Source organism: Leuciscus leuciscus (genome assembly GCF_965113295.1).
Source record: "Leuciscus leuciscus genome assembly, chromosome: 1".
Classification (NCBI taxonomy): domain Eukaryota; kingdom Metazoa; phylum Chordata; class Actinopteri; order Cypriniformes; family Leuciscidae; genus Leuciscus; species Leuciscus leuciscus.
Genome location: NC_138725.1, coordinates 14,546,809 through 14,574,036, shown reverse-complemented (window position 1 = coordinate 14,574,036; position 27,228 = coordinate 14,546,809). Strand labels below are relative to the sequence as shown.

Here is a 27,228-nt window from a genome sequence, read left to right as displayed (position 1 = left end):
GGAGAATGGCGACTCCATCCCCAGGTGGTCCAGCTGATTTGGAGTGTCTTCGGAATCGCACAGGTAGACCTGTTTGCCTCTCCAGACACGACCCATTGCCAGTGGTTTTACTCCCTGACCGAAGGGGCCCTCGGCACGGACGCCCTGGCTCACAGCTGGCCCCGGGACCTTCACAAGTATGCGTTTTCCCCAGTGAGACTTCTTGCACAGACCCTGTGCAAGGTCAGGGAGGACGAGGAGCAGGTCCTTCTAGTGGCGCCGTATTGGCCCACCAGGACTTGGTTCACGGAACTCATGCTCTTCGCGACAGCCCCTCCTTGGCCGATTCCTCTGAGGAAGGATCTCCTTTCTCAGAGATGGGGAACTCTATGGCACCCGCGTCCAGACCTCTGGAAACTCCATGTCTGGTCCCTGGACGGGACACGGAGGTTCTAGATGGCCTGCCACAGGCAGTGGTAGACATCATCACTTCCGCTACGAGGCGCCTCTATGCGTTGAAGTGGAACCTGTTCGTCGAATGGTGTTCCTCCCGTCAGGAGGACCCCCGAACTTGCCCGATCAGAGTCGTGCTTTCCTTCCTGCAAGATGGGTTGGAGCGAAGGCTGTCTCCCTCCACCCTCAAAGTGTATGTCGCTGCAATAGCAGTGCATCACGATGCAGTAGAAGGTAAGTCTTGGGGAAGCACGACCTGATCATCAGATTCCTTAAGGGTGCTAGGAGGTTAAATCCACCTTGTGTTTTGCACTCTGTACCCTCTTGGGACCTAGCTCTGGTTCTTAGAGCTCTTCAAAGTCCTCCCTTTGAAGCCCTTGTCAACAGTTGAGCTGAATATCCTGTCCATTAAGACAGCGCTCCTGTTGGCATTGGCTTCTTTCAAGAGGGTCGGGGATCTGCAGGGTTTTTCGGTCGACGAATCGTGCCTAGAGTTCGGGCCGGGCCTTTCTCATGTTGTATTGAGATCCCGGCTTGGATATGTGCCAAAGGTTCCTACCACTCCCTTCGTGGATCAGGTAGTGAACCTGCAAGCGCTGCCCCAGGAGGAGGCTATCCCAGCCCTAGCTTTTCTCTGTCCCGTCCGCGCCCTGCGGGTTTATATTGACAGAACGCAAAGCTTCAGGACCTCAGATCAGCTCTTTGTCTATTACGGAGGCCAGCAGAAGGGGAAGGCTGTCTCCAGGCAGAGGTTAGCTCACTGGTTAGTGGATGCTATCACCCAAGCATATGAGTCTTTGGGTGAGCCTTGTCCTCCCTACTAGAGGTGTTGCTGCTTCCTGGGCTTTGGCTCAAGGCACCTCGCTGACAGACATCTGTAGAGCTGCGGGCTGGGCGCCACCGAACACGTTCGCTAGATTCTGTAGCCTACTTGTGGAACCTGTTTCCTCCCGAGTACTCACTACGGCCACTGGTGCCATGGGAATTGTGTCTGCTTGCTACACCACCGCACCTTGACCGGATACGTGCGTCTTTTGCTCCGTATGGCGCCCTACGTCGGTGAGCCTTGTGAATTCCTCCATCACCCCTCAGGTGCCAGGCGTGGCGGACCGCCTGGCGCCAGGTCTGCTACCTCTAGTAGGAGTTGCTAGTAGACTGGGTGTTTTTTCCAGTGGTCTCTACGGTGACCCATGATGCCACATGCAGTTCAGCCGTGTCTTCCCCTTGACAGACTCGTTCTGTCGTCCCTGTTGAGTATGCTCCCACTTCCCTCTGATTGGGACTACCTCAGGGACTGCCATATGTTTCACTACCCCAATGGGTTAGTACATATGTGTATTCCAGGCCCTCCTCGGGCAGGCTGGGCTTCCGCAAATCCTGCATACCAATTTTCATTGGCTCGTTTTAATTCACTCGTAGGCAATTGGTCTCCCTAGTGTGATCCCAATTCATCAGGAAACTCCCCCGACGACACGTCTCCATTCCCTGAACTCAGGGAACGAGGGTCACATACGTAACCGAGACGTTTTCTTATGCATTTAGTCCATAGAAATTGGCACGATTGGTATATGTTTTGAAAATTTGGCGCACGGTTGTTTCCATGGAAAAAATTTGCATTTATCAATATGGATGTGAGCATTGGCTATGTTCAAATCTCACATCAGGTCTCAGTTCCATTTCGAGGGAACTCTTGATACTTCGATGCCGCTTTGGGAAGTCCCTGCGTGATTGTGTCTGAAGCACATGTGTCAATTAGTCCAGTGGCGAGGAGTGAACATCACGGGCGGGTGACGTCAAGACCAGAAAAGGATAAAAGCACATCCGGTTGGAACCGCGCTAGCTTCTGTGCCTCAGCAAGCGCTTTGTGTCAAACTGGTTCGGTGTGAAAAGATGGTCTGTCAACAGATTCTTACATTTTTGCATAGCTTAGAGGTCAATCAGCTTGTGTCGTGTAGGAAACGATGTGATTGCTTACGGATCACATGTCAAGCCTGCATCATCTAGAGTTTCATGACCAAACTAGAAAAAAAAGTTTCTTGAGACAAACTTTAAGTTGGCTTGAGAAAGCCGGACCAAAGAGTTTTAAGAAGTTTAAAGTAGTTTGATGTTTAAAGTAGGTTAAAGTTTGATAGATAGATTAGTTTGAAAGAAAGAAATAATAGTTAGAAAAAAAGAAACAGATTAGTTAGAAAGAAAAAGATAGATAGATAGATAGATAGATAGAAAATGTTTGAAGATAGATAGATAGATAACGTTTGAAGATAGATAGATAGATAGAAAAGTTTTGAAGAAAGAAAGAAATAAAGATTAGTTAGAAAGAAAGAAATATTAGTTAGAAAGAAAGATTGATTAGTTAGAAAGATAGATAGATTAGTTAGAAATAAAGAAAGATAGATTAGTTAGTTAGAAAGATAGATTAGTTAGAAAGAAAGAAAGATAGATAAGTTAGTTAGTTAGAAAGATAGATAGATTAATTAGAAAGAAATATAGCTAAGTTAGTTAGAGAGATAGATAGATTCGTTAGAAAGAAAGATTGTTAAGTTAGTTAAAAAAGATAGATAGATTAGTAAAAAATAAAGAAAGATAGATAAGTTAGTTAGAAAGATAAATAGAGACTAAGAGCTTAGAGGCCAATCAGCTTGTCGTGTAGGAAACGATGATTGCTTACGGATCACGTCAAGCCAGCGTCATCTCAAGTTTCATGACCAAACTAGTCATTATAACACTGTGATTATAACACAAATCATCTTCATGACATTAAAATAGATCATAATCGTGCACAGCAGTTGTTGACCGGATTTTATGGGATAAAAATGACTATTGAACTCATCAGTGATCTTGACTTTGAGCTTCACTTTTCATTTCATGTTTGTTTCTCATTTGAAATCTCACATGATTTAATGTTTCTTTTAGACGTGAACAAGAAAGTGAAAAAAGAATGAAAATGAAAAAAGAAAAAATCTGTCTCCTGCCTTTAGTGTAAAAAACACTTCACATGTAAATCAAGTCTGAAGATTCACATGAGAGTTCACACTGGGAAGAAGCGGCTCAGGCTTTCGCTCTGAAATCACATCTTCTCATTCTGAAGAAAGACCATTTAACTGTGATCAGTGCGCTAAACAGTTTCATTGGGCGTCAGTCCTGAAGAAACACTTGAAGATTCACTCAAAGGAGAAGATTCATTAGTAATATTACACCAGAAAAGACACAGCAGTGTGTGTTTCAGTGCTGAAGTCCTTTACTACAGATGATGAACTGAAAGAGTGCCAGAAAATACACTCTGGAAAAAAACTTTGAAGTTCAGGAGCTAAAGAAGAGGCCATAACAATTTTAAGAGAGACATTAATCTGATAATAATTTTTAACTGTTTTTCATTGTTTTTAATCCACTTCTACTCTTCCATTCAAATACAACATAAACTTTCATTTAGCTTTGAAACTGGACGCTTTTCTTCTCTTCTTCTCTTGAGATGATTTGGCTCTTATAAGTCAGTAAAGAGAGAGATCTGTCTCATTCGCTTTCACTTTTACTTTTTTTTTTTTTTTAATTTGCTTCAAGTAATAATCGATTAAACTCATTACTCATTTTATCAGCAACTTGTTGTTATCGTCCGTTTTTATTTTATGCTCATTCTGCTTGAATCAGGAATAATTTTAGTTCTGACCTCTTCTCTTTGTCTCACTGTGATTAAGAAGAGGATGTGATAGGATGTGAAAGACACTAAAGGACTATGGTAATCAGGACGGCCAGAGGTGACGACATCAACGACCCGTTGATAACAGGCTAGTCTAATCAACGGTAGCCCATTGTTCACCTCAACCCTCCATTCATGAGACCAACTGCTAAACGACCATGGACTGCCCAAGGCCACCAAACCAGTTCTGGCTAGAACACAGTAGGAACAAAGAACCCAAAGAAAAAGAAAGGAAATAATACATTGAAGAATATTAATTGCAATGTATAATATACAATGCCTCCAAACACCAACTTCTTCTTTATACACATTGGCTTAGAACCACAAAAATGGACAGAAAACTGTAAGGAACATGTCCTACATATCTCCTTATTCACCCAGGGAACCGTTCACACACAGTGGAAACCACACTGGGAATAACAGCCAATGTAATTTCACCACTAACACAGAAATGGACATCTGGGTGATACCTCAACCAATTTACATCAAGTTTGGACTCTACGAGTTCAGAGCACTGCCACAAGTACTTTGAGAAAGGTTTAGAAAGGAAATAAAGCATTTCCAAGGTTGTAAAGACACTGTTTCATTTAACTGTGTATTTTGGGACAATGCAACAAGCTCCACAGGGTGGAAAGGTGGGAAGTGATGGGAGGAATCATAATCGCCTCCCTAGTATTCGCCTCCATAACTGGATGGAATAAAAGCTTTCCCAAGTGAACACACCCTTGCTCCCAGTTTCTGACCTGACGAGGGAAGGAATAACAGCGCAACCAAGGTTTTACTCTTGCAAGTAAACCTTCACCGGACCTTCAAGCAGCTCAACCGCTTCAGTTGAGGACTCCAGCATTCAACACCTGAGCTGCATGACTCTTGCCTTTGTAACCTCTAGCCTGCAAAGGATCCTGCGGATCGACCTCCGCCTGACCTACAGTTCTCCGGATTACACAAGGACCAGCAGCGAACATCCAGCACTCAGTGCGGTTCTGCAACTGTTGGAAAGCGATCCAGTTTACTCCCACTGCGAACGGAAAGATACCAGTGGAAGACGTAGCCCATCACAGGGACTGATCACCTGACCACGTGGAACGTAAATATAAGCTAACCAAACCTCTTCCCAAAGGCCTTGGCATTAGGTTGTTGCTCTATGAGATTGCTATTTGTGTAGAGACTGTATCTAGGGTCATCATATGCAGATAGATACATTAGACACATTATCTGTATTCATAGTAAATGCTTCTCATACCAGCATCTAGAAAGACCACAATTGACTCCTCCATAGACTTCTAATTACCCAATCATTGCTTCGTCCAATCCGTTGCTCATCTACTTGGCATTCATTGTTAACGTCCATTTGTGTAGTTGTTTGTAGTTTCTGTTTGATTATTGATTTAATTTTCTTAGTAGTTTAGTCATTTTTCGTTAGTAGATTAGTCATTTTCCTTAGTAGTATTTACTGAGTGTGATATTTTACTCTTGCATATCTCTTTGTCAATAAATTCATCTTTATTGCAAACTGTGTCATTCTTGTGTTAATAATCAGAGCCTCTACAAAATTGCCAGAATCTCACTAAGTCCTTCAGATTGATCAGATGATGAACTTCCTATATTTTATATAATTCTAATTCTTTCAACAATCTTCCATAATTGTTTTTTATTGTCAAGGTGAAATTCCTTGGCTGGTGCCCCATAATATAGGAAGGAATAATCTGACACTCTCCTTAGGTGATATGTAACCAAAAACTCTCAATATTAATATTTAAGACCATAAACCACTACACTTATACATTATATTTCACTGCACACATGACTGACACTGAATGAGATTGCTGTCTGTCTATATTATTAACAGTTTCACTTTTGATATCCAGTAACATATATACATTTTAAAGAGTTTGTTCTAGTCAGTTTGATGTTTCATTCACACCATGAGGCTTCATGAAGTTAGAACAATTACTATGAACTTTAAACAACACACAGTTTTTACAAAACAAACTGAAATTATTTCTGTCTCCATCTCAGCACAGTTTATCCAGCAGAAAGAGAGCAGCTGGAATAAAGAGAAGTGGTGTGTAATCCTTGTTGGTTTTTGTGTGTGATTATGTTGATGTTTATAGATGTTTTTTCGTTGTGAACAGTATTTGGCCAATATTTTTCATCTACCGTTTATGAACATCTTTCGGTTTCAGGCCTAATTCATATGTGGAAATAAATCAGATATAAATCGGAAATGTGCCAATGCGACTGTCATGTAAACAGGCAGATCGGATTTTCTGAGGCATTAGGCAACATCTCCGCGGTTTAATGACGAGAGAAACCCCGAAGCGCGTCTGCAAAGGGACGGATGGCCCGACACATATCAAAGGTTGGCTTGCTCATCCTAAAATTTCAGTTATTGTGTGCAAGAGAGATCTCAGGACTGGCGGGAGCATATTGTGGCGGGCTTTAATGAGGAGCAGTGGGTCCGAAATTTTAGGATGAGCAAGCCAACCTTTGATATTAAACCGCGGAGACGTTGCCTAATGCCTCAGAAAATCCGATTTGCCTTGGCACACCCGAGTCCACATGACAGCGTTCACATTATGATTTTGTCATGTGGACTCGGGTGTGCACTGGGGTACCGAAGCCAAGACTACCTGGAGGAAGTGGTCTTTGTTCGGTTGCACTCGAACCGTGCCGCTTTAAGACATTGACTATGTTCGCAGGTTAAATGCTTCTTCAGAGACAGTTCACTCCTAAATGTGCATACACAATCCTTATAGATGCATTGGGGTGGACAGTGACTTGCCTGATGGCAGTGTTTAAGCTTGTAGTGTGTGATTAGGGCACGCTGGTTGGGCGAGGAAAATCTGCAAATCTTGCAACTCCACCTCATCGATTTCTGCTTCCACTCTGCTTGCACTATACTGATCCTGCAAATAAAAAAGTAAAACTCCATCCAAGTACACATATACATGTTACATACAGAAATATTCACTGAACATAGGGCTGCACAACTATTCAAATATCTAATTGCGTTATCTAAATATCGAATAACTGTTCAAACAAGAACGCAGCACAATAGGAATTACCAGTGACCAGCCGTGTTGGGGAGTAACGGAATACATGTACCGGCGTTACGTATTCAGAATACAAATTATGAGTAACTGTATTCCGTTACAGTTACCATTTAAATAGTTGGTATTTAGAATACAGTTACATTGTTGAAATCAATGGATTACATGACGATACTTCTCTGTTTCACGAGTTTATTCACTCTCTAAAAAAATTAAGGCAACTCCATGCATTTCCCAGAAGCCCCAATATAAAAAAAAAAAAGCACGGTTTGCGTGATCAGTCACAATGGAGTCTGAAGAGGAGCAGCGGGAGCTAGAGGTAGAGATGGAGCCGGAACAACATAGCAGGGCAAGAATGCGTTTTTATCTTGGAAATTCAAACAGCATTTCACATTACAGAAAGAGAAGGGAGAACAAAATATAACTGTGCAGTGCAACCTCTGCTTGCCAGCAACCAACCTCCTTTCAGCGTCGTCCAAAGACTCCACCTCCAACCTGAAGAAGCATCTGTTTTTTTTCCAAATACGTGCAGTCAAAACTTGAAATATAAATTCTCAGAAAATGCATTTATACCAATAGTGAAACGTCTGTATATATCCATACTCCCTTAATAATGAAGTCCAGACATTAGAAAAATATCGGTCTACATGCGTTTTATATTTAATATGAGGGAAATAAAACATGCGTGACACATTTTTTTTTTAACTTTTAGGTGCCAATCTGTGAATTACACTGCGCAAACCAAAAGTAATACTAGGCCTACTCACCGGATGAATAAGGGTTGGCTCTCCACAGAACATAAAATATTTATTTTATTTTATTTTTAGTATTCGCATTTATGAGGAAAAAAAACAATGTTGCGGTCGTGACAGTTCTCCGTTACTGACGTGAGCACTCTGAAAGCGTGCGGCACTAAAAGACTGCTTTAAAACTTTCACAGATACCTCAAACAGAAAGCACAAAGGCTTTCTTTAAAGTGAATTTCATTTTGTATTAATTGTATCTTAATTTTAATCAATATTTCATCAACCAATTGCCTGGATTTAATAAGAAGTAAATATAGCATACAATAATCACGGAGGCGCCAGCGCGTGAACTGGACTCATAAATGAACGCCCGTTTCACACATAGCCTACTCTGTTTGCAGTGCATATGCGGTGCGTATTTTTTCTCTCCTGTACCCATGTTAACAGGTTAGAGCTTTCACACTGCACGCGGATGCGGTCCGTTTATCCGTTCCTGGAGCTGTGCGTATAGGCTACAGCAGTGCAGCGATCTTTTCCGCACCGAGTCTACTTCTGCTGTGCTGCAAACGCTGAATTAAAGTGACAGCGCATGTTTCGTGGTCAAAATAAACCCAGACTGAGCTGAAAATGTAGTAATTTCACCATAAATGCATTTAATTAAATAAAATGTAGTGATACATAAATTAATTTAATTAAATAGCCCTACTGCTGGTCATCTTTTTATTTTTAGACCTCGTGAAAATTTTTAGAACAATTAAAATATCTCCTTTCTATTGACATATTCATAATTATTACTTTTGCCGGTTCTTTGTGACAGCTTTTAGGTGCTTTATTGGGATACGCGTCACCACCGCATCACCGCACCCCACCCCACAAGAATAGGCCTGTTTATTGGATTTGATGTCCGACACTTATAAAATGCAATTCAATGTGGAAGTTATCCAAGTATTCAGAATACGTTACTCAGATTGAGTAACGTAACGGAATACGTTACAAAGTACATTTTTGGGCATGTATTCTGTATTCTGTAACGGAATACATTTTGAAAGCATCCTTCCCAACACTGGTGACCAGTGACGTAAGTGTACGCTGTCTCTCACCTGTCAGCCGTTATACTGCGCTAGTAGCACACACTCTTTAATTGCACCCTGTGTATCACTTCACTACATATAAAGCACAAAAGAAACTATGAGCATGCAACGTCGATACGTTGTAAATTAGAAAGTCACAAAATAAAAGTAAAATACCAGGTTACTACTAGTACGTCGTGTTAGCTGAGAAGGATTTGCATGCAGGTATGATGTTCATTCTATTAATCAGGAGCAGTTTCCGTGTTAACAGTTTTTGTTAGTATTGTGTATTTACCATGGTAAGTGTTGTTTCCATAACCCAAAAATGCCAATTTATGTTCACTTTGTCTTATTTTGTATATAGCCTGATATTAACTTTGTATAAAATAATAAATATTATTTTTAAAAGACTGGTAAATCCAGCATTGTATTAATAAAACTAGTTTGGGACTGCTATTAAATAGCTTAACCTTGTTAAGCATTTAATTATCAGTATTAGTCATATTCTTACAATTTATGTTTATGTTAAGTAAAGGGGGACAGTACTTGTTTGAGTCTACAATTTTTGTGTTTAAACAAATTTATTATAAAAAATTACCATGGGAAAATGTGGGTTCCATGGGCAAACGAGTTGAGAACCACTGTGATAAAGTCTGGCTATTCAAAACATCATTCAATAATTTGTAATTAATAATCACCCATTAAGGGAATAATCGACAAATGTGATTTTTGTCATAATCGTGCAGCCCTAAAACATCTTATTTCCCAAATACAATTATGAGGAAAACAAATATTAAAACTTTTTATTTCTATTTCTGGTGATGCATTTAATGTTACACTAATGATGTTGCTGTCAATATAAAATTGAGCAGTGCTGTAAATATAGCTTTTATTATGTGAAAATGTTTTATATAAATAACGTAATCCTGAAACTCATGATTCTTCAGGGCTTCACAGGTAACACCATTTACATACAAGTTTAATCATGTGATTATGAACTACAGAAAGTTGACATTATACTAATACAAAATCATGCCAAGTTACCTATATAGGCCTACAGAAAACGCACTGTTTGCACGTGCTCAAAAACATTATGGTATGTCATTTGAAAAAAATAACAACTGGGAGTTTAACATAAGTAAATCAAGCATTTTTATTCGTAATGGTAAACACAAATATGGACTGGCGGCGGCAGTAGCGGTTTTTGGCACGGGTGAACCGGGCAATCGCCCGGGGCGGCATTTCTGGGGGGGGCGGCGCCGCCGGCACGTGCAGAAAATAAAATAAAAAGTAAATAAATCTGCGCCGCGAAGCGGTTTTCTATTATCTATCATTTCACTGTGTGGGGAATTGGCAAATTTGCGCCCCTCTGCAGCTGCAGGCGCCCCTGCTTGCTGAGAAGATGCCGTGCACAGAAGCTGTTTGTTTGAGAAGGGGAAAGGGGAGGGGGCGAGGAGGCGCGGGCGCGGATGACAGTTCACCTCTGGGTCTCTCCCAAATGGAACGGACAAGGGGGGGGAACGGGGGATCCATATAGTTATCTAAGTCAGTCACACCTCGACTTTCTTCCAAATAACGCACATTTCATTCAGAATATTATAAATACAGGGGGGCGCTCTAAGGGGGTCTCGCCCAGGGTGTAATTCAATGTAGAACCGCCACTGGGCGGCGGTGCTTCAGATATTAACGTTACTGGTCATTCTGTGTTTCTAACGATAATGAGATCCGATCAAGAACACACTAAAAAGTAACTTATATGTACACTTTTTTATCTATTTACCAACATTAACTTATACTAGTCAAAGACGACTTCTCCTTCTGCTCACGTCTCGACAGCAGCTCGGTGTCTAACACACTATATAGCTAGCAAAAATGTGTGTACCAGTGCGTGTGGCTCCTGATTACTAATCAAGTTGTCTTAGTTTGTCAAATGTGATAGCCTGAAATCAACAAGCCTAATTTTTACATGAAAGAAAGAACAAATCAGGGTATACTTACTATAAAAATCCATCTGTAGTCGTTCAAATAAGAGCTCCTTCGTCTTCTTTTTTCTCGCATCAGCAACTCGTGTCGTGATCTCGTCTTCTCGTGCAGAAAATGGCGATGGTGCGTCTGGCTCAAATTCGTTAAAATAGTACGTCATCATGACGTAGAGTTTCTGGCACATGCGCATGAGGCAGAAAATTGAAAGAACCTATGTTTTGTTGTTATATGAACACGTTATTTTAAGTTTTCCATTTCCCTTCAAGCAGTGGTGGAATGTAACGAAGTAAAAATACTTCGTTACTTTACTTAAGTACATTTTTCACGTATCTGTACTTTACTTAAGTAGAATCAATAGTGCATACTTTTGACTTTTACTTCGTTACTTTTTGCAGCAATTATTATACTTTCTACTCCACTACATTTCTACAACGTTTCGTTACATTTTCGTTACATTTACTGATCAGTTTTTCCCCTTGCCAAAACAGGGATTGAAAACAATCTCCATGTTTTCGGTGCTGACGCGTTCATGTGTAACATGTAACTGTGGCGCTGCCAATAAAGCACCTAAAAGCTGTCACAAAGAACAGGCAAAAGTAATGATTATGAATATGTAAAGTATAACAAGGAGACATTTTAATTGATGCTGACGCGCGATCTTTGCAGTGAACGCGCCAGAGAGAAATGTCTGTGAGGCAAGTACAGACCTGAGTTTCTGTTCATGAGTTTCACCAGTTCACGCGCCCGCACCTCCGTGTCCTGATTTATTTTCTGCTATATTTACTTATTTATTAAATCGAGGCAATGGGTTGATGAAACATTGATTAAAATTAAGATACAATTAATACGAAACGAAATTCACTTTAAAGAAGGGCTTTTGAGGTCTTTGTGAACGTTTTAAAGCAGTATTTTAGTGCATCTTTCAGAGCGCTCACATGCGTAACGAAACCTGACACGTCTGTAACATTGTTTTTTCCTCATAAATGTGAACACAAAAAATAAAATGAATATTTTATGTTTTGTGGAGAGCCAACCCTTCTTCATCCGGTGGGTATATTACTTTTGGTGCAGTGAAATTCACAGAATTACAAAAAAATATTTTGCCACCTAAAAGTTAAAGATTTTTTTTTGTGTCACGTTTTACTGCAATTGTCACGTCCATAACGCTGGGATTGCCCAATTTTAAAGAATTTATCCAGGTCTACGTATTGTATAATGTTAACTTCAAATAAGGGGTGTGTTGCGATTCTGACTTCTCACACTCACCCCGCGACACAGGTTCGTGGATCCGAGTGTCGCGATTTCGGTTTCATATTGCATATTGTTACAGCACTAACTATTAGAATATAGACATTAAGAGAATAAATTGTTATGAAAGTACTTTTACTTTTAATACTTAAAGTAAATTTAAAATCAGGTACTTTTTACTTTTTACTTAAGTAAGGTTTTCATTGTGGTACTTTTACTTTTACTAAAGTAAATATGTCTCTGGTTATTTGTACTTTTACTTAAAGGACAAATCCAGTGAAAAATGAACCTAGGGGTAATTAACACATGGTTACCGAGTCGATCGTTCCCTGAGATGCGTTTTCATGATAATCGAATATAAAGTGTTTTATCTTTAAAAACAGATTAGCTCATAATAGTATATGGGGCACAGAGTAAGTAAAAGTAAATCGCTATTTAATACCATTAACAAGGCTCAAAATAGTCTCACACTAACACGGTAGCATACTGAGGGTCCATACATGGAAACCGAAGCATTGAGAACTTTGTAAGTGTACAGACAGTTTAATAAGAAGATACTTTATAAAGACAGTACATTACGCGTTTACATGCAGGATCCATTTTGGAAAACAGTCTCGACTAATCGAGTCACGAACGCCGCGCTACGTTAGATTTCACTATGCGTAATTCCTATCGACCAGCTCACTTAGCGCGGCGTTCGTTGCTCGACTAGACGAGACTGTTTTCCAAGATGGATCCTGCAGAGAACGCCTAATGAGCATTTTCATCATTTTATTTGAGAAAAAACATTGTCAAATACACTCTGGAAAAGGTCTTCACTACAACCCGTCAAAATAAAAGTTCGGTTTAAATAGGAGAAATTATGAAAGAAATATATTATTGTAGATCTACAATAGAAAGCACTTGTCAGAATAATAACAACAACAATAATAATAATAAGACAGTTTATTTAAATATTATTTAAGGAATATTTTTTGTCCATGATTTAATTTAGTAAATCTGTTTTGCAGCACTTCCCCAAAAAATAAAAGGATAAAAGTTTAAATTTCCATTTAATTACCACAGTTTTTGATAATATATTTGTCATAAAAAGAAAAAATAGTTTTCTGAATAAAAACATTTCATAGGGCTATATTATTCTTAAACATTTTAATAAATTATTAATGTTAAAAATAAGTTGTTGATCTGAGAATTATCAATTATTGAATTTAGTTGATTAGAAAAGTTTTATTGAAATTTTAATAAACAAAACAAATGGTTTTCGAGTTTGTTCAAAAACCTGTTTTCATTCAACTGTCATTTTATCTGATGATAATAATAATAACAACCATAATTTAATAATTCTGTTTATTTTTTTATTTAATAATTGATTAATACTGTAAACCGTGATAATTTCTGAGATGGTTATCATACTGTGAAAATCTACAACCTGGGAGAGTCCCCCGGCCCGCCCCGCCCGGCCGGCCCCACGGTTTAAAAGTAACTCAGTAACTTTTACTCTGAGTACATTTTAAATGAGCTACTTTTTACTTTTACTTGAGTAGATATTTAGACCTGTAATTTGACTTGTACTTAAGTAAAATTTCATTGAAGTAATAGTACTTTTACTTGAGGAGAATATTTTAGTACTCTTTCCACCTCTGCTTCTACTTTTATCTGGGGTTTCAACAAAAGGAAATTCTACAGGTGCTAATCAACCAACATGCCTTTACTATTTGTCTTAGGACGCTACAGAATATACTGAGCCGGACTTTACAGGCCAAAACACTTTTCAGACTGGATGGAGGTGATCCTCCTCTGCTTATTCTGACTATTTTGTGCTTCACTTGAAAAAGTTCCCTTCACCCAACTGGAGTCACTAAAGTACTAAAATAATAAGAATGGAAGGCTACTAGTAAAGCTGAATCTGCGTGGCCCTGATTGGCTGCGGGGGTGTCCCGTACGCGCGTGCGTTGGGGGCCGATGACGTCGCCGCTCTCTCGCACCGTCTCTCTTCCCTCATTGAGAGTTTCAGCGTCGAGTCTTCTGAGGAGAGGAGAGCAGTTCACGGTATTTCTCATATACAACCATTACACACACTTTATAGAGTTTGAGTTTGATTAAGCGACAGACTAATTTCTGTATTGTTTTCATCGATTACAGCAATACTTGCGATTTAATACAAGCGATATTTGTGCGTCTTTTCTGGCGTCTTCCTTCTGAAATAAACATTTAGTGCAGCAGCAGCGAGCATGAGGAGAATATGTTGAGTTCATTCAGACCTGAGCGATTTTGTGTTCGTTTGTGTGATTGTCTCGATGTTTGTATGAGAACTGTTACTGAATGTCAAGTCAAAGTTTGAGATCTGTGAGGGGAATTTATAGGAATCGATCCCAAGTGTTGCTGTTGCCATTTTCATGTTTACCTTTATTTCTTTGTTGACATTTATCTTTGGCAGATTACTGTATGAGTAACGGACGAGGGAAATCTCAAATCTATACATCCATGGGAATATAGATAATTATTAATAAAGTTTGACACTGGAAACGTTACATTTTCTTTTCTTTTTAAGAGTATTATGATCATTGTCAGTTTCTGTACATATCTTGTATGTATACAAATCTGTTACATTATTCATTTATCCTGACTCAAATAATGTTATTCTAACAGCAAACACTCAGAATAAAGTGAGATGATCTGCTGATGATCCTGAATGGCTTGTTGAATGAGTGTTGAGAGTCTGAGGCTCATCAATATTAACAGATCTGCTGAAAACACTCTTTATTTCATGACAATAGTTCCTGTTTTCACCTCATTTATTATGCTGATGTCTTCAGATCTCCTGTTAATTGACACTTAAAGCTCATTTCATTGGTGTCAGCAGACTGACGTTCTATGTGTTTGCATTTTCTTATATTCATCGAAACTTAGAAAACATGATGGTAATAAAAAGCACAGGATTGCATGTGAAGTCCCATATCTCTGCTACATGGATATAACAGTGAACTGTTATCAACCCTTATGCATGTATGATAAATTATGTAACAATGTGTTAGTTATAACTGAGACATATTTAAAGACATAGATTAAAGTCGCATCTCTTCAGCCAGGCATTCATATAATCCCACAGTTCAAACTACAATCCGGCCTCTAGCTCATAAATGCCAGAGGAGAACTGGCCCCCGACTGAGCCTGGGTTCTCCCAAGGTTTTTTTTCTCCATTAGGTCACCTGATGGAGTTTTAGGACACCATTAGGTCACTTGATGGAGTTTTTCGGTTCCTTGCCACTGTTGCCTTTGGCTTGCTCAGTTGGGGATATTTTGGGGATATTTAATTTAATTTTATCAATCAATAAATTCCTCTTGAAACAAACTTTGTTGTATTATTTAAATTTAATACTGTGAAGCTGCTTTGATACAATCTGTATTGTGAAAAGCGCTATACAAATAAACTTGACTTGACTTGACTTGACATATCTTCATTTAGCCTAGAGAAATAACCTTGGGTGAGTCAGGACAATAATGAAGGAAGGATGCCCTCCTCTCGCGGTCATTTGATATGTTTGTCTCTTATTCAGTAATAGAAAATTGTTTGCCACCACACTGTTTATGCTTTCAACAGTTTTTCTTACCATTATTTACATTTGGGAAAATTGACATTATTATATTCTGTAGCCCATAAGCATAAAACAAACTCGGTAACTTAGGCTATATATTTTTGATTTTGGCAGATCAACTCCTCACACTACAATTCATCATCAGTGAAGCTCCTCCTACAGCAGTCACATCATCAGTGAAGCTCCTCCCACAGCAATTCTCCAATAAATGCTGTAAATACAGCTAAAAGTGAAGTTAATCGCCATTAAACAAGAAAAAGAAGAAGCTACAAGTGAAGACGAGCATCAAAGCATCAGGAAGAGCTGAAATCTGCAAAGACTGAGTTTATTAAAGAGGACAGTGAGAACATGAGTGATCCAGAACCCTGCAGAATGAAACACACTGAAGATCCTGAAGAACAAAGAGGTTGGTGTTTATTCTTCATTCATTCATGATGCTGAAGAACATTAATGTTAGAAACATTCAAGCACTTCAGCACATTTAGATAAACAGTTAAACTGTGAAATAGCTGCAAAAGTTTCAGTTTTTTTAACAAATGGTCAGTAAAAGGAGGTTTCATATTGATTGGCATTTTATTTGCTGTCACAAAATGTACGTTAGTGTGATACACACAGAACCAGTTTGTAATTGGTTTCGGCTGGAGCAAAATTGCAGTGATACGGAGGTGACGCGGGCATTTTGTATAGAGGTGGACGACAGGTCAGAGGAAAAATGGGAAAGTGCAAATTCCTACTGAAGTGGCTGGAAAACGAAAATTTCAAGACATGGTTGCAGCCCGTTAGTGGTAAAAATGATGAATGATTTTGCGGTGTTTGCAGAAAAGCATTTAAGTTGGGGACAATGGGAATTAGCACCGTAAAATCCCATATGCAGTGTGCCACAAATCGGCGGTAAGAGTAAGACAGCAAACAACTATGTCTAGCTACTTTGGCGTGACCGACAAATCTACAAGTAGTAACGTTACGACGACAACTGATGCTGTCACCAACGTTTGTGGAGCAGCTAACGTTACCGCAGCAAAATCGAGTGACATTCGATCAACGTTTGGCTCGAATGGGACTTTGCAGGCGGAGGTGCTCTGGGGCCTCATTTATAACCGCTGCGTACGCACAAAACAGGCCCTGAAAGAGGCGTACGCCACTTCCGACGCATGAGTTGTGATTTATAAAAACAAACTTGACGGGAACATTTGTGCACCTGCACGGTTTGGCGACACCGATGGTGAGCTGGAGTTAAATGTCTTTTTGGCCACTTTTAGACAGAAAATTAAACATATACAGAAAGATAATATAAATATAATTTCACTCACCAAGCCTGTCACTTGAAGCAAATATCCATCTTAAATATCCGCGCCAGCGAGCGCGTTGGGCCGTTTAGTGAAACTGACGCAAATGGTTTAAATAAAATAATGATGTAAACTATGTTTTACTTCTGGTTTAACATTTTTTATTAAATATTGTTTGGGGTGTTGAGAGTGGCACTTCCTTCGCTTCATTTGCACCTCCAACCCGACGTCAACGCAGAAAGGGTCACAATAAGAAATCTGTAACTAAGGATGCAGCCAACAAACTATCTTGGTTAATAAAGAATATAACCATCTAAAAGTGTTCTGCTGAATAAAGAGGTTGTTGTTCATCTCTGCATCTCTCAAATCACATGAGAGAGCAGTGACAAGAGTCATTATCCACAAATACAAAGGAACTGTTGTATCTTCAGTTGCTGGCTAGAGAACAAGCCGCTGGCTAGACATAGTCACGCTTGCACAGAAATAGCAGTCATACGCGTGATATTGACACAGCAGTCATGTGTCTTATATTAACTATGATGAAGACGGCTGAATTCAGACTATAAAAAAAGAGACCTAGACAGGACTCTTTGCTCTTCCTTGGAATCTCCAGTCTGATACAGCCAGCAGTTATCAGATGCAAGAAGCTTTAAAGGGATACTCCACTTTTTTTGGAAATAGGCTCATTTTACAACTCCCCCAGAGTTAAACAGTTGAGTTTTACCGTTTTTGAATCCATTTAGCAGAGTTTCTGATATTTAGAATATTAACCATACAGTTTCTGGTCTCATTGACTTCCATAGTAGGAAAAAAATATATACTATGGAAGTCAATGAGACCAGAAACTGTCTGGTTACTGATATTCTTCTAAATATCAGAAACTCGGCTGAATGGATTCGAAAACGGTAAAACTCAACTGTTTAACTCTGGGGGAGTTGTAAAATGAGCCTATTTCCAAAGAAAAGTGGAGTATCCCTTTAAGCCTAGCTAGTATCTCTCTGTTAGTTAGTACTCATTTTATAATCTGTAACAAGTATTCTTTTCATTTGATTATTTTAATAAATATTGTTAAACATTTATTATAATCATCTGACTGGACCTTGGATTCTTGGGTAAGTGTCACATTCTTCTATCTGGATCAGGAAGATCCTAACTGGAGTGAGATCAAATAATAAATCTACTGCAGGATCTAGGAAAAATCTAATTGTTATTAAAACAGAAAATGTTGCTATTGGTAAACAAAAACTATTTCTAAAGCTAGGTCTTCTAAACATTAGATCACTCACACCTAAGGCAGTTATTGTAAATGAAATAGTCACAGATAATAGCTTCGATGTACTTTGCCTTACTGAAACCTGGCTTAAACCAAATGATTATTTCGGTATTAATGAGTCTACTCCTCCTGGATACTGTTATAAGCATGAGCCCCGTCTGATTGGTCGTGGCGGAGGTGTTGCAACCATTTATAAAGATATTCTAAATGTTACTCAGAAAACGGGTTATACGTTTATTTCATTTGAAGTACTTGTACTAAATGTTACGCTCTTAGATGTTAGAAAAACATCCCTATTATCTCTAGCCTTGGCTACCGTATATAGACCGCCAGGGCCTTACGCTGATTTCCTAAAAGAGTTTGCAGATTTTCTCTCAGACCTATTAGTCAATGTCGATAAAGCATTAATTATTGGAGATTTTAACATACACGTAGATAATCCAAATGATGCGCTAGGAGCTGCGTTTACAGATTTATTAAATTCATTTGGGGTCAAGCAAAACGTCACCGGACCAACACATCGTCTTAATCATACACTCGATTTAATTATATCACATGGAACCGAGCCAACCGATATAGTTATCATTCCACAAAGTGATGATGTCACTGACCACTACATGGTAACTTGCATATTACGTACTGCTGTAATATGTCATGCGGCGCAGCGTTATCAACCAGGCAGAACAATCCTCCCATCCACCATAGATAATTTCTCAAATTGCTTATCTAATCTGTCTCAGCTGCTGCCTGAACCCAAACAAACAGATGAACTAGAAGAACTAACTAGCACTATGAGCACCATTCTCTCTAGAACATTGGATGTGGTTGCACCTATTAAATTAAAAAAGGTCAGAGAGAAAAATAAAGCACCATGGTATAACAATACTATGCATGTTTTAAAGAGAGAAACCCGTATTTTAGAGCGTAAATGGAAACAAACTAATTTAGAGGTCTTTAGAATCGCGTGGAAAGACAGTATGTCACGTTATAAAAAGGCCCTAAAAGCGGCCAGGGCTGAGCACCTCCGCAAACTAATAGAAAACAACCAAAACAATCCAAGGTTTTTATTTAACACCGTGGCTAGACTAACAAATAAACAGACGTCACCCGAACAAAATATCCCGTTACAGTTCAGTAGTAATGATTTCATGAACTTCTTCACTGAGAAAATAGAAAGCATCAGAACCACAATTGTAAACGTTCAATCTTCAATCGCGCCTTATTATTCAGCTTCAATTATCACCCCGCAAGAACAATTACAGTGCTTTACAACTATAGAACAAAAAGAGTTAAATAAACGTATCACTTCATCTAAAACAACAACATGTTTATTAGATCCTATACCAACTAAACTACTGAAAGAAGTGTTACCTGTAGTGGAAGTAGGGCTGGGTATCGTTCAAAAAATTTCGATACCAATACCGATACCGATACCTTGATTTCGATACCGGTTCCTGAACGATACTTTTTTTCGATACCAATTTTATGAAATCCATTTTAACAAGATTACATAACACATTACCTCAGAAAAACTTTGGTTTTATTTTTTCAGTTTGACTCATGCTCCTTAGTCAGTCCAGAAAGGAACAAAAAGGAACAAAATATTTTTTTATTAAGAGCTCATGCTCACCAAACCTGAATTTGTTTGATCAAAAATACAGTAAAACTTGTAATATTGTGGAATAGTATTACAATTTAAAATAGTATTTGAATATATTTCAAAATGTAATTTATTCCTGTGTTGTCAAAGCTGAATTTTCAAAATCATTACTTCAGTGTCACATGATCCTTCAGAAATATGAAAACAGTTTTTGGAAACATGAAAACATGATTCTTTGATGAATAAAAAAAAATCAAAAGAACAGCATTTATTTGAAACAGAAATCTTTAGTAACATTACACATGTTTTAAGGTCATTTTTGATAACTTTAATGCATCCTTACTAAAAAAAAAAATCTGACCAACACATTTTTGAACGGCAGTGTACATTCAGTAGGTCATTATTGCAATATAAACACTGTCAGAGTGATCAACAGGTATCTCTTCAGTTACCAGTCGAAGACGGAGCAACTTTCTGTTCTTATGTTTACTCCGTGCACTGTCAAGGGCTTCATCATATCTGTCGCGGTACCGTCTTTGCAGCAATTATTTTACCGCAAATACTGCATCGCACGCTTGGCATCGAGAATGGAGAAATGTAGCCACACTTTTGATCGGCTTTTCCACATCTTTAAGGTATTGTGAGTGTGTGTGCTCGCGTCTCATTGAGTATGTGCGCGAGTCTGTGTGTGTGTGCTTGCGTCTCATATGAGAATGTGTACGTGGACAGTTTGTGTGCGCGCGCGCGTCTCATGTGAGTATGTGCGCAGAGTTCCGCGCGTCTCGTGTATGTAGAGTTTGCGTGTATGTGCGTGAGCGACTTTAGGCGTGTCGTTGTGCATTTCATATGTATTTGTTTGAGCACTGACGTTGACGAGTTAACCCCTTAGGAATCGAAATCTGGTACCGAAAAACAAGTCATTTTTCGATACTCGATAGTATCGAGGCAATTCGGTCGGTACCTAAAAAGTATCGAACTCGGTACCCAGCCCTAAGTGGAAGAGCCTCTCCTCAATATTATTAACTCGTCTTTATCTTTAGGTCATGTTCCAAGAACATTTAAACTGGCAGTTATAAAACCTCTCATTAAGAAACCACAATTAGATCATAATAATCTAGCAAATTATAGACCCATTTCAAATCTTCCATTTATGTCTAAAATATTAGAAAAAGTGGTGTCTGCTCAACTGGGCTCTTTCTTGCAACAAAATGATATCTATGAAAAGTTTCAGTCTGGATTCAGACCGCATCATAGCACTGAAACTGCGCTCGTTAAAATCACAAATGATTTACTTTTAGCTTCTGACCAAGGCTGTATCACAATACTAGTTTTACTTGATCTTAGTGCTGCGTTCGATACTATAGATCATACATTACTCTTAGATCGACTACAAAATTATACTGGTGTTCAAGGACAAGCACTAAGCTGGTTCAAATCAAACCTATCTGACCGCTACCATTTTGTCTATTTAAATGGAGAAAAATCGATCATAACTCCAGTAAACTATGGAGTGCCGCAGGGATCTGTATTAGGCCCTCTGTTATTTTCCATATATATGATGCCACTTGGAAATATTATAAGGAAACATGGAATTAGTTTCCATTGTTATGCTGATGACACTCAAATATATATTTCATCATGGCCGGATGAAAACGCTAAATTTTCCAAATTGACAGAGTGTGTTAAAGATATAAAAGATTGGATGACGCGTAATTTTCTTTTATTAAATCCAGACAAGACAGAGGTAATACTTATCGGTTCAAAAAAACGCCCACAAAACCTCGCACAATACAACTTTAACATCATAGGATGTCCTGTTACTTTATCCTCTACAGTAAAAGACCTGGGTGTTATACTCGATTGCAACCTGTCTTTTGAAAATCATGTTTCATATGTTACAAAAACAGCCTTTTTCCACCTTAGAAACATTGCTAAGCTACGTAATATGCTATCAGTTTCTGATGCAGAAAAGTTAGTTCATGCATTCATGACCTCGAGACTGGATTACTGTAATGCTTTATTAGCTGGTTGTCCAGCATCCTCAATAAACAAGCTACAGTTAGTCCAAAATGTCGCCGCTAGAGTTCTTACGAGATCAAGAAAATATGATCATATAACACCGATTTTATCATCACTGCATTGGTTACCTATAAAGTTCCGTATTAATTACAAGGTATTGCTACTGACTTATAAAGCCCTAAACGGCTTAGCTCCAGTCTATTTAACGGATCTTCTATCACCCTATAATCCATCACGCTCTTTAAGATCACTAAATTCAAGGCTTTTGGTCATACCTAGGATATCCAGAACCACCAAAGGAGGGAGAGCATTTTCACATTTGGCTCCAAAATTCTGGAATAGTCTTCCTGATACGGTTCGTTGCTCAGACTCGCTCTCCCAGTTTAAAACTAGATTAAAGTCGCATCTCTTCAGCCAGGCATTCATATAATCCTACAGATCAAACTACAATCCGTTCTCTAGCTCATAAATGCCAGAGGAGAACTGGCCCCCGACTGAGCCTGGGTTCTCCCAAGGTTTTTTTTTTCTCCATTAGGTCACCTGATGGAGTTTTAGGACACCATTAGGTCACTTGATGGAGTTTTTCGGTTCCTTGCCACTGTTGCCTTTGGCTTGCTCAGTTGGGGATATTTTGGGGATATTTAATCTAATTTTATCAATCAATAAATTCCTCTTGAAACAAACTTTGTTGTATTATTTTAATTTAATACTGTGAAGCTACTTTGATACAATCTGTATTGTGAAAAGCGCTATACAAATAAACTTGACTTGACTTGACAAAGGGGAAATCTATTATCTTTATAATAGAATACAAATTTGTATAGACTGATCGCCTAACTCTTGAGGACACGACTAAAGGATAGGCTCTTTAGTTACCGCGGGATTATCTATCTGTCCTGGATAGGATGTAGGATAATTTGGAACGGTATTAATCGTGATAATCCATCGCAATTTGCTTCCTGAATTTGATGGCATTACACTGTATAACAGTGTGAAGTTATTGAATATTTTTTCTAAAACCGGTGAAGTTATCACAGCAAGATGCATGCTGGTTAGAAATGTGTCGAGTGCGCTTTGATGTCATGCTGACGAATGTCTAAAAACTCGTCGCGATGAAAAGGCGGTCGTGTCGGATTCTGCAGTTTCTCTCCACCGACTGATGGAGCATGATGGGAAACGACTTGCTGACGACACAGCTTAATGCTCATTGGTTTAAACAACTGTGATGTATTGTTCTCTTTTAAAATGTTTGATTTTAAAACTCTGATATCATGTTTTTATGTGTATAAATTATGTGTGAATATTCCCAAACTCTCTGACAGTGCGATCTCTACATGGGTTATGTGATGTAATTTTTATGAAAAAAATTATATAAAAAAAATGTCTGTATTAAAGAAAAAATTATTGCTAAACACGTATTTGGATTGGTATTAAATAACAAGTAGGCTACTTTGGGTGTATTGTTCATTATATTTATTTTCATATAAAAGCATCTATTAGCAACACCGTGCACGAGCGTCTATCAGTCTTTGATCTCACAGGTGTCAGATCCACTGCGAGGAGAGAGATCTGCCAGTCTTGCCTGCACGAGCACTTGCACTAACATCTGACGAAGTTTGATAAATCCCCAAATTACATGGTAAAAATCTGATCCTGTCAAAAAAGACATAGTGCTTTCTGCAATTGGGTCGGGTCATGTTCACACCTTAAACAACCGTACCATAGTTCGTTTGAATCCGGTTGTTCGTTTTATAGTTGTTCGGTCCGCACCCGAGTGCGATTGCTGTATTCGCACCTGCCCAAAAGATCTGCACCAAGGGGCGAAACGAACTTGAGTTCAATTCAATTGAACCAAACAAGACAGGTGTGAATACACCCTTATAAAAAGGCATAGAAATTATTGTAATATTTATAGCAGTTGTCTACTTTATTACATCATGGTTGACATTTATGTCCTTTCACTTCATATCTTTCTTGGAATTGTTTTGATGCACTGAAAATGAAATGTCTTTTTGTCTTTCATGTCAGACCTGATGGAAGAGAGCGAGGAGAGTGAAGAACTGAGTGAAGTGGAGGAGGAACATCATGTCCAACTTGGAGAAAAACTTTTGAGCCGCTCAAAGACAAAAAATAAAATTTTAAAGAAAAGAAGAGCCAAGAAATCTTTCACCTGCACTCAGTGTGGAAAGAGTTTATCAAGCAAACAAAGACTTGAGTGTCACATGAGAATTCACACTGGAGAAAAGCCATTCATCTGCACTCAGTGTGGAAAGAGTTTATTAAGCAAACAAAGTCTTGAGTGTCACATGAGAATTCACACTGGAGAAAAGCCATTCATCTGCACTCAGTGTGGAAAGAGTTTATTAAGCAAACAAAGACTTGAGTGTCACATGAGAATTCACACTGGAGAAAAGCCATTCATCTGCACTCAGTGTGGAAAGAGTTTATTAAGCAAACAAAGACTTGAGTGTCACATGAGGATCCACACTGGAGAGAAGCCGTTCACATGTGATCAATGTGGAACGAGTTTCACACAATCAGGACACCTTAAAGAACACATGAAGATCCACACTGGAGAAAAGCCGTTCACATGTGATCAATGCGGAACGAGTTTCAAACAAAAACATACTCTTAATGTTCACATGAGGATCCACACCGGAGAGAAGCCGTTCTCATGTGATCAATGCGGAAAAACATTTCTTAGGGCATCAGCCCTGAAGAGACACCTGACAATTCATACGAAGGAGAAGCCGCATTCATGTTCTGTGTGTGGAAAGAGTTTTTCACTGCTGCCATATTTACAAAGTCATCAAAAAATCCACACTGCTGTGAGAGAGTACATGTGCTTTGAGTGTGAGATGACTTTTACTACAGCGTACAGTTTAAAACAGCACCAGATTATTCACACTGGAGAAAAACCTTACAAGTGTTCACACTGTGACAAGAGATTCAGTCAGTCAGGACATCTGAAAACACATGAGAAGATCCACACTGGAGAAAAACCTTACAAGTGTTCACACTGTGACAAGAGATTCAGTCGATCAGAACATCTGAAAACACATGAGAGGATCCACACTGGAGAAAAACCGCACACGTGTGATCAGTGTGGAAAGAGTTTCTCTGATAAAACTAACCTGAAGCGACACATGAAGATCCATGCAGTGGAGAAACCACATCTCCGCAGTCTGAGATCAAGGTAAGTAGTTCATCTTTATGTGCTGAGAAACAAAAGCTGCTTTTCCACTTGAGCTCTGGTATGGCACTGCACAATTACAAACCGTTCTCGGCCCTGAACCCTCAGCACAGTTGGCTGACCGTGCCGAACCGTGATGGTTGAATGTGTGTAGTGACATCGGATTGGTCACTTGTCTGTTGCCTGGTTACCAGTGTCTCTGTAGCTGGCTAAGTAACGTAAAAGCAATTTGAGTGACGTAAACACAAACTTTGGAGTGACTGACTCCATAATCTGTCCATAAACAATCAGTGTACAGATAATCAGAAGAGTTGTCAAAGAGCCAAGGATCACTTGTGGAGAGCTTCAAAAAGACCTGCAGATAGCAGGTACTGTTGTCTCAAAGAAAACAGTAAGTAATGCACTCCACCGCCATGGCCTGTATGCACGCTCACCACGCAAGACTCCATTAATGAAAAAAAAGCATGTTGAAGCTCATTTAAAGTTTGCTGCACAACATTTTTGGAAAAGCCAGTGAAATACTGGGAGAATATAGTGTGGTCACATGAAAGCAAAATTTAACTGTTTGGATGCCATAATACACACCATATTTGAAGGAGAAATGGCAGTGCACATTACCCTAAAAACACCATACAACTTGGTGTTGGCTCTTGGACAACTCTTCTGATTATTCTTTTCACTCCTCTATCAGAAATCTTGTGAGGAGCACTGGTCGAGGCAAATTTATGGTGCAATTATTGTCTTTCCACTTCCGTATTATGGCCCCAAAAGTGCTCACTGGACCATTCAGAAGCTTAGAATGGCGCCTATAACCAATGCCATCATTATGTTTTGCAACAATTAGGTTGCGAAGGTCTTGAGACAGCTCTTTGCTTTTACCCATCATGAGATGTGTCTTGTGTGACACCTTCTTCTTCTTCTTCTTTGGTGTTTATTGGCGGTTGGCAAACCAACTTGTAGGTGCATTACCGCCACCGACTGGACTGGAGTGTGGACAGGATACATGCTTATAGGATTGACATAATGCGACATATGAATGAAAATTCATGAGGAAACAACAACAAAACAAAACGTAAAAAACAAAAACAAAAAAAACAATAAAAAAAAAACAAACAAAAAAAAAACAGCCTAAATTCTTTTACTTAATTCCGTTTCTTTAATAAACTTAATAATACTATCATATATAGCTTTTTCCTTTAGTATACCTATTATAGAAAAATCTTTATGCTCAGCTTTAATTAGTGACTGAATGAAATTACGTCTTTCATTGTTGTATTTCCTGCAGTAAAGTATTACATGTTCAACTGTCTCTTGCTGACTACAGTGATTACATTCCCCTGTTGGGTGCTTGCCAATTTTAAACAATGTACTATTCAATCCTGTGTGACCTATTCTCAGACGGGTAATAATATTCTCTTCACTTCTGTTCCTGCTCTCTCTCCTCCCAGCACAAACTTGTTGTTGAATATTATATAAGTGTCTTCCTGTTTCAATACCATCCCAGTGTACCTGCCATATTGATTGTACATATTTCCTAATGAACACTTTAGCTTCTGCTCTACTTAATGGAACTTGTAAATCTATCTGCTTTAACTTTAAAGATTGTTTAGCCAAAATATCTACCTTCTCATTACCCACTACACCAACATGAGCAGGAACCCAAATAAATTGAATTGATATACCCATAAGCTTTATGTTATACAATTTATGGAATATTTCATTAATTATATCCATCCTAAAAGATGATCTGCCAGATTTTATGCTTTCCAGTGCCGAGTAGCTATCAGATGCAATAACTATGTTATTCATTTTCTTTTCTTCTGTCCACTGCAGGGCCATTAAAATTGCCAATAGTTCTGTAGCATAAACTGATAAATGGTCAGAAACTCTTTTCTTAATATGAGAATCATTCATTGGAATATACACGGCTGCACCTGCATATCCTGTCTTCGGGTCTTTTGACCCATCCGTAAACAAAAACACTGAATCTTGGAAATGCCTCTCAAAATAATTCCGCACTATATACCACACTGGA

General features: G+C 38.9%; 2 protein-coding genes and 1 long non-coding RNA gene across 12 annotated transcripts in view; 2 read left to right on the top strand and 1 right to left on the bottom strand.

Moving 5' to 3' along the window:
- The window catches only part of LOC309503418, a 177,274-nt gene extending 170,670 nt beyond the window's left edge, over nucleotides 1–6,604 (bottom strand). Inside the window, exon 1 of the long non-coding RNA XR_014207635.1 lies at nucleotides 3,428–6,604. This is a non-coding gene — a long non-coding RNA (uncharacterized lncRNA). The remainder of the gene's footprint in view (nucleotides 1–3,427) is intronic.
- The window catches only part of LOC309500856 (uncharacterized protein), a 134,769-nt gene that overhangs the window by 15,682 nt on the left and 91,859 nt on the right, over nucleotides 1–27,228 (top strand). For 5 of the 8 annotated variants that reach the window (XR_014206708.1, XR_014206709.1, XR_014206710.1 and 2 more), the window contains exon 1: nucleotides 23,837–25,196. The exons of 1 other annotated variant lie outside the window; for it this stretch is intronic. Coding sequence is in view for 3 of the 7 variants with exons in the window: in XM_082172617.1 (XP_082028743.1) it covers nucleotides 24,022–25,196 (1,175 nt within the window). In the remaining 4 variants the exon portion in view is untranslated. Of the gene's footprint in view, nucleotides 1–23,836; nucleotides 25,197–27,228 lie in introns of those variants that run through there. 2 more of the 8 variants (XM_082172619.1, XM_082172618.1) reach the window with 2 other exon arrangements.
- The window catches only part of LOC309498809 (uncharacterized protein), a 266,922-nt gene continuing 253,905 nt past the window's right edge, over nucleotides 14,212–27,228 (top strand). Inside the window, exon 1 of one of the 3 annotated variants that reach the window (XM_082169722.1) lies at nucleotides 14,212–14,275. The gene's annotated coding sequence lies outside the window, so the exon portion shown is untranslated. Of the gene's footprint in view, nucleotides 14,276–15,293; nucleotides 15,755–27,228 lie in introns of those variants that run through there. The other 2 variants (XM_082169720.1, XM_082169725.1) reach the window with 2 other exon arrangements.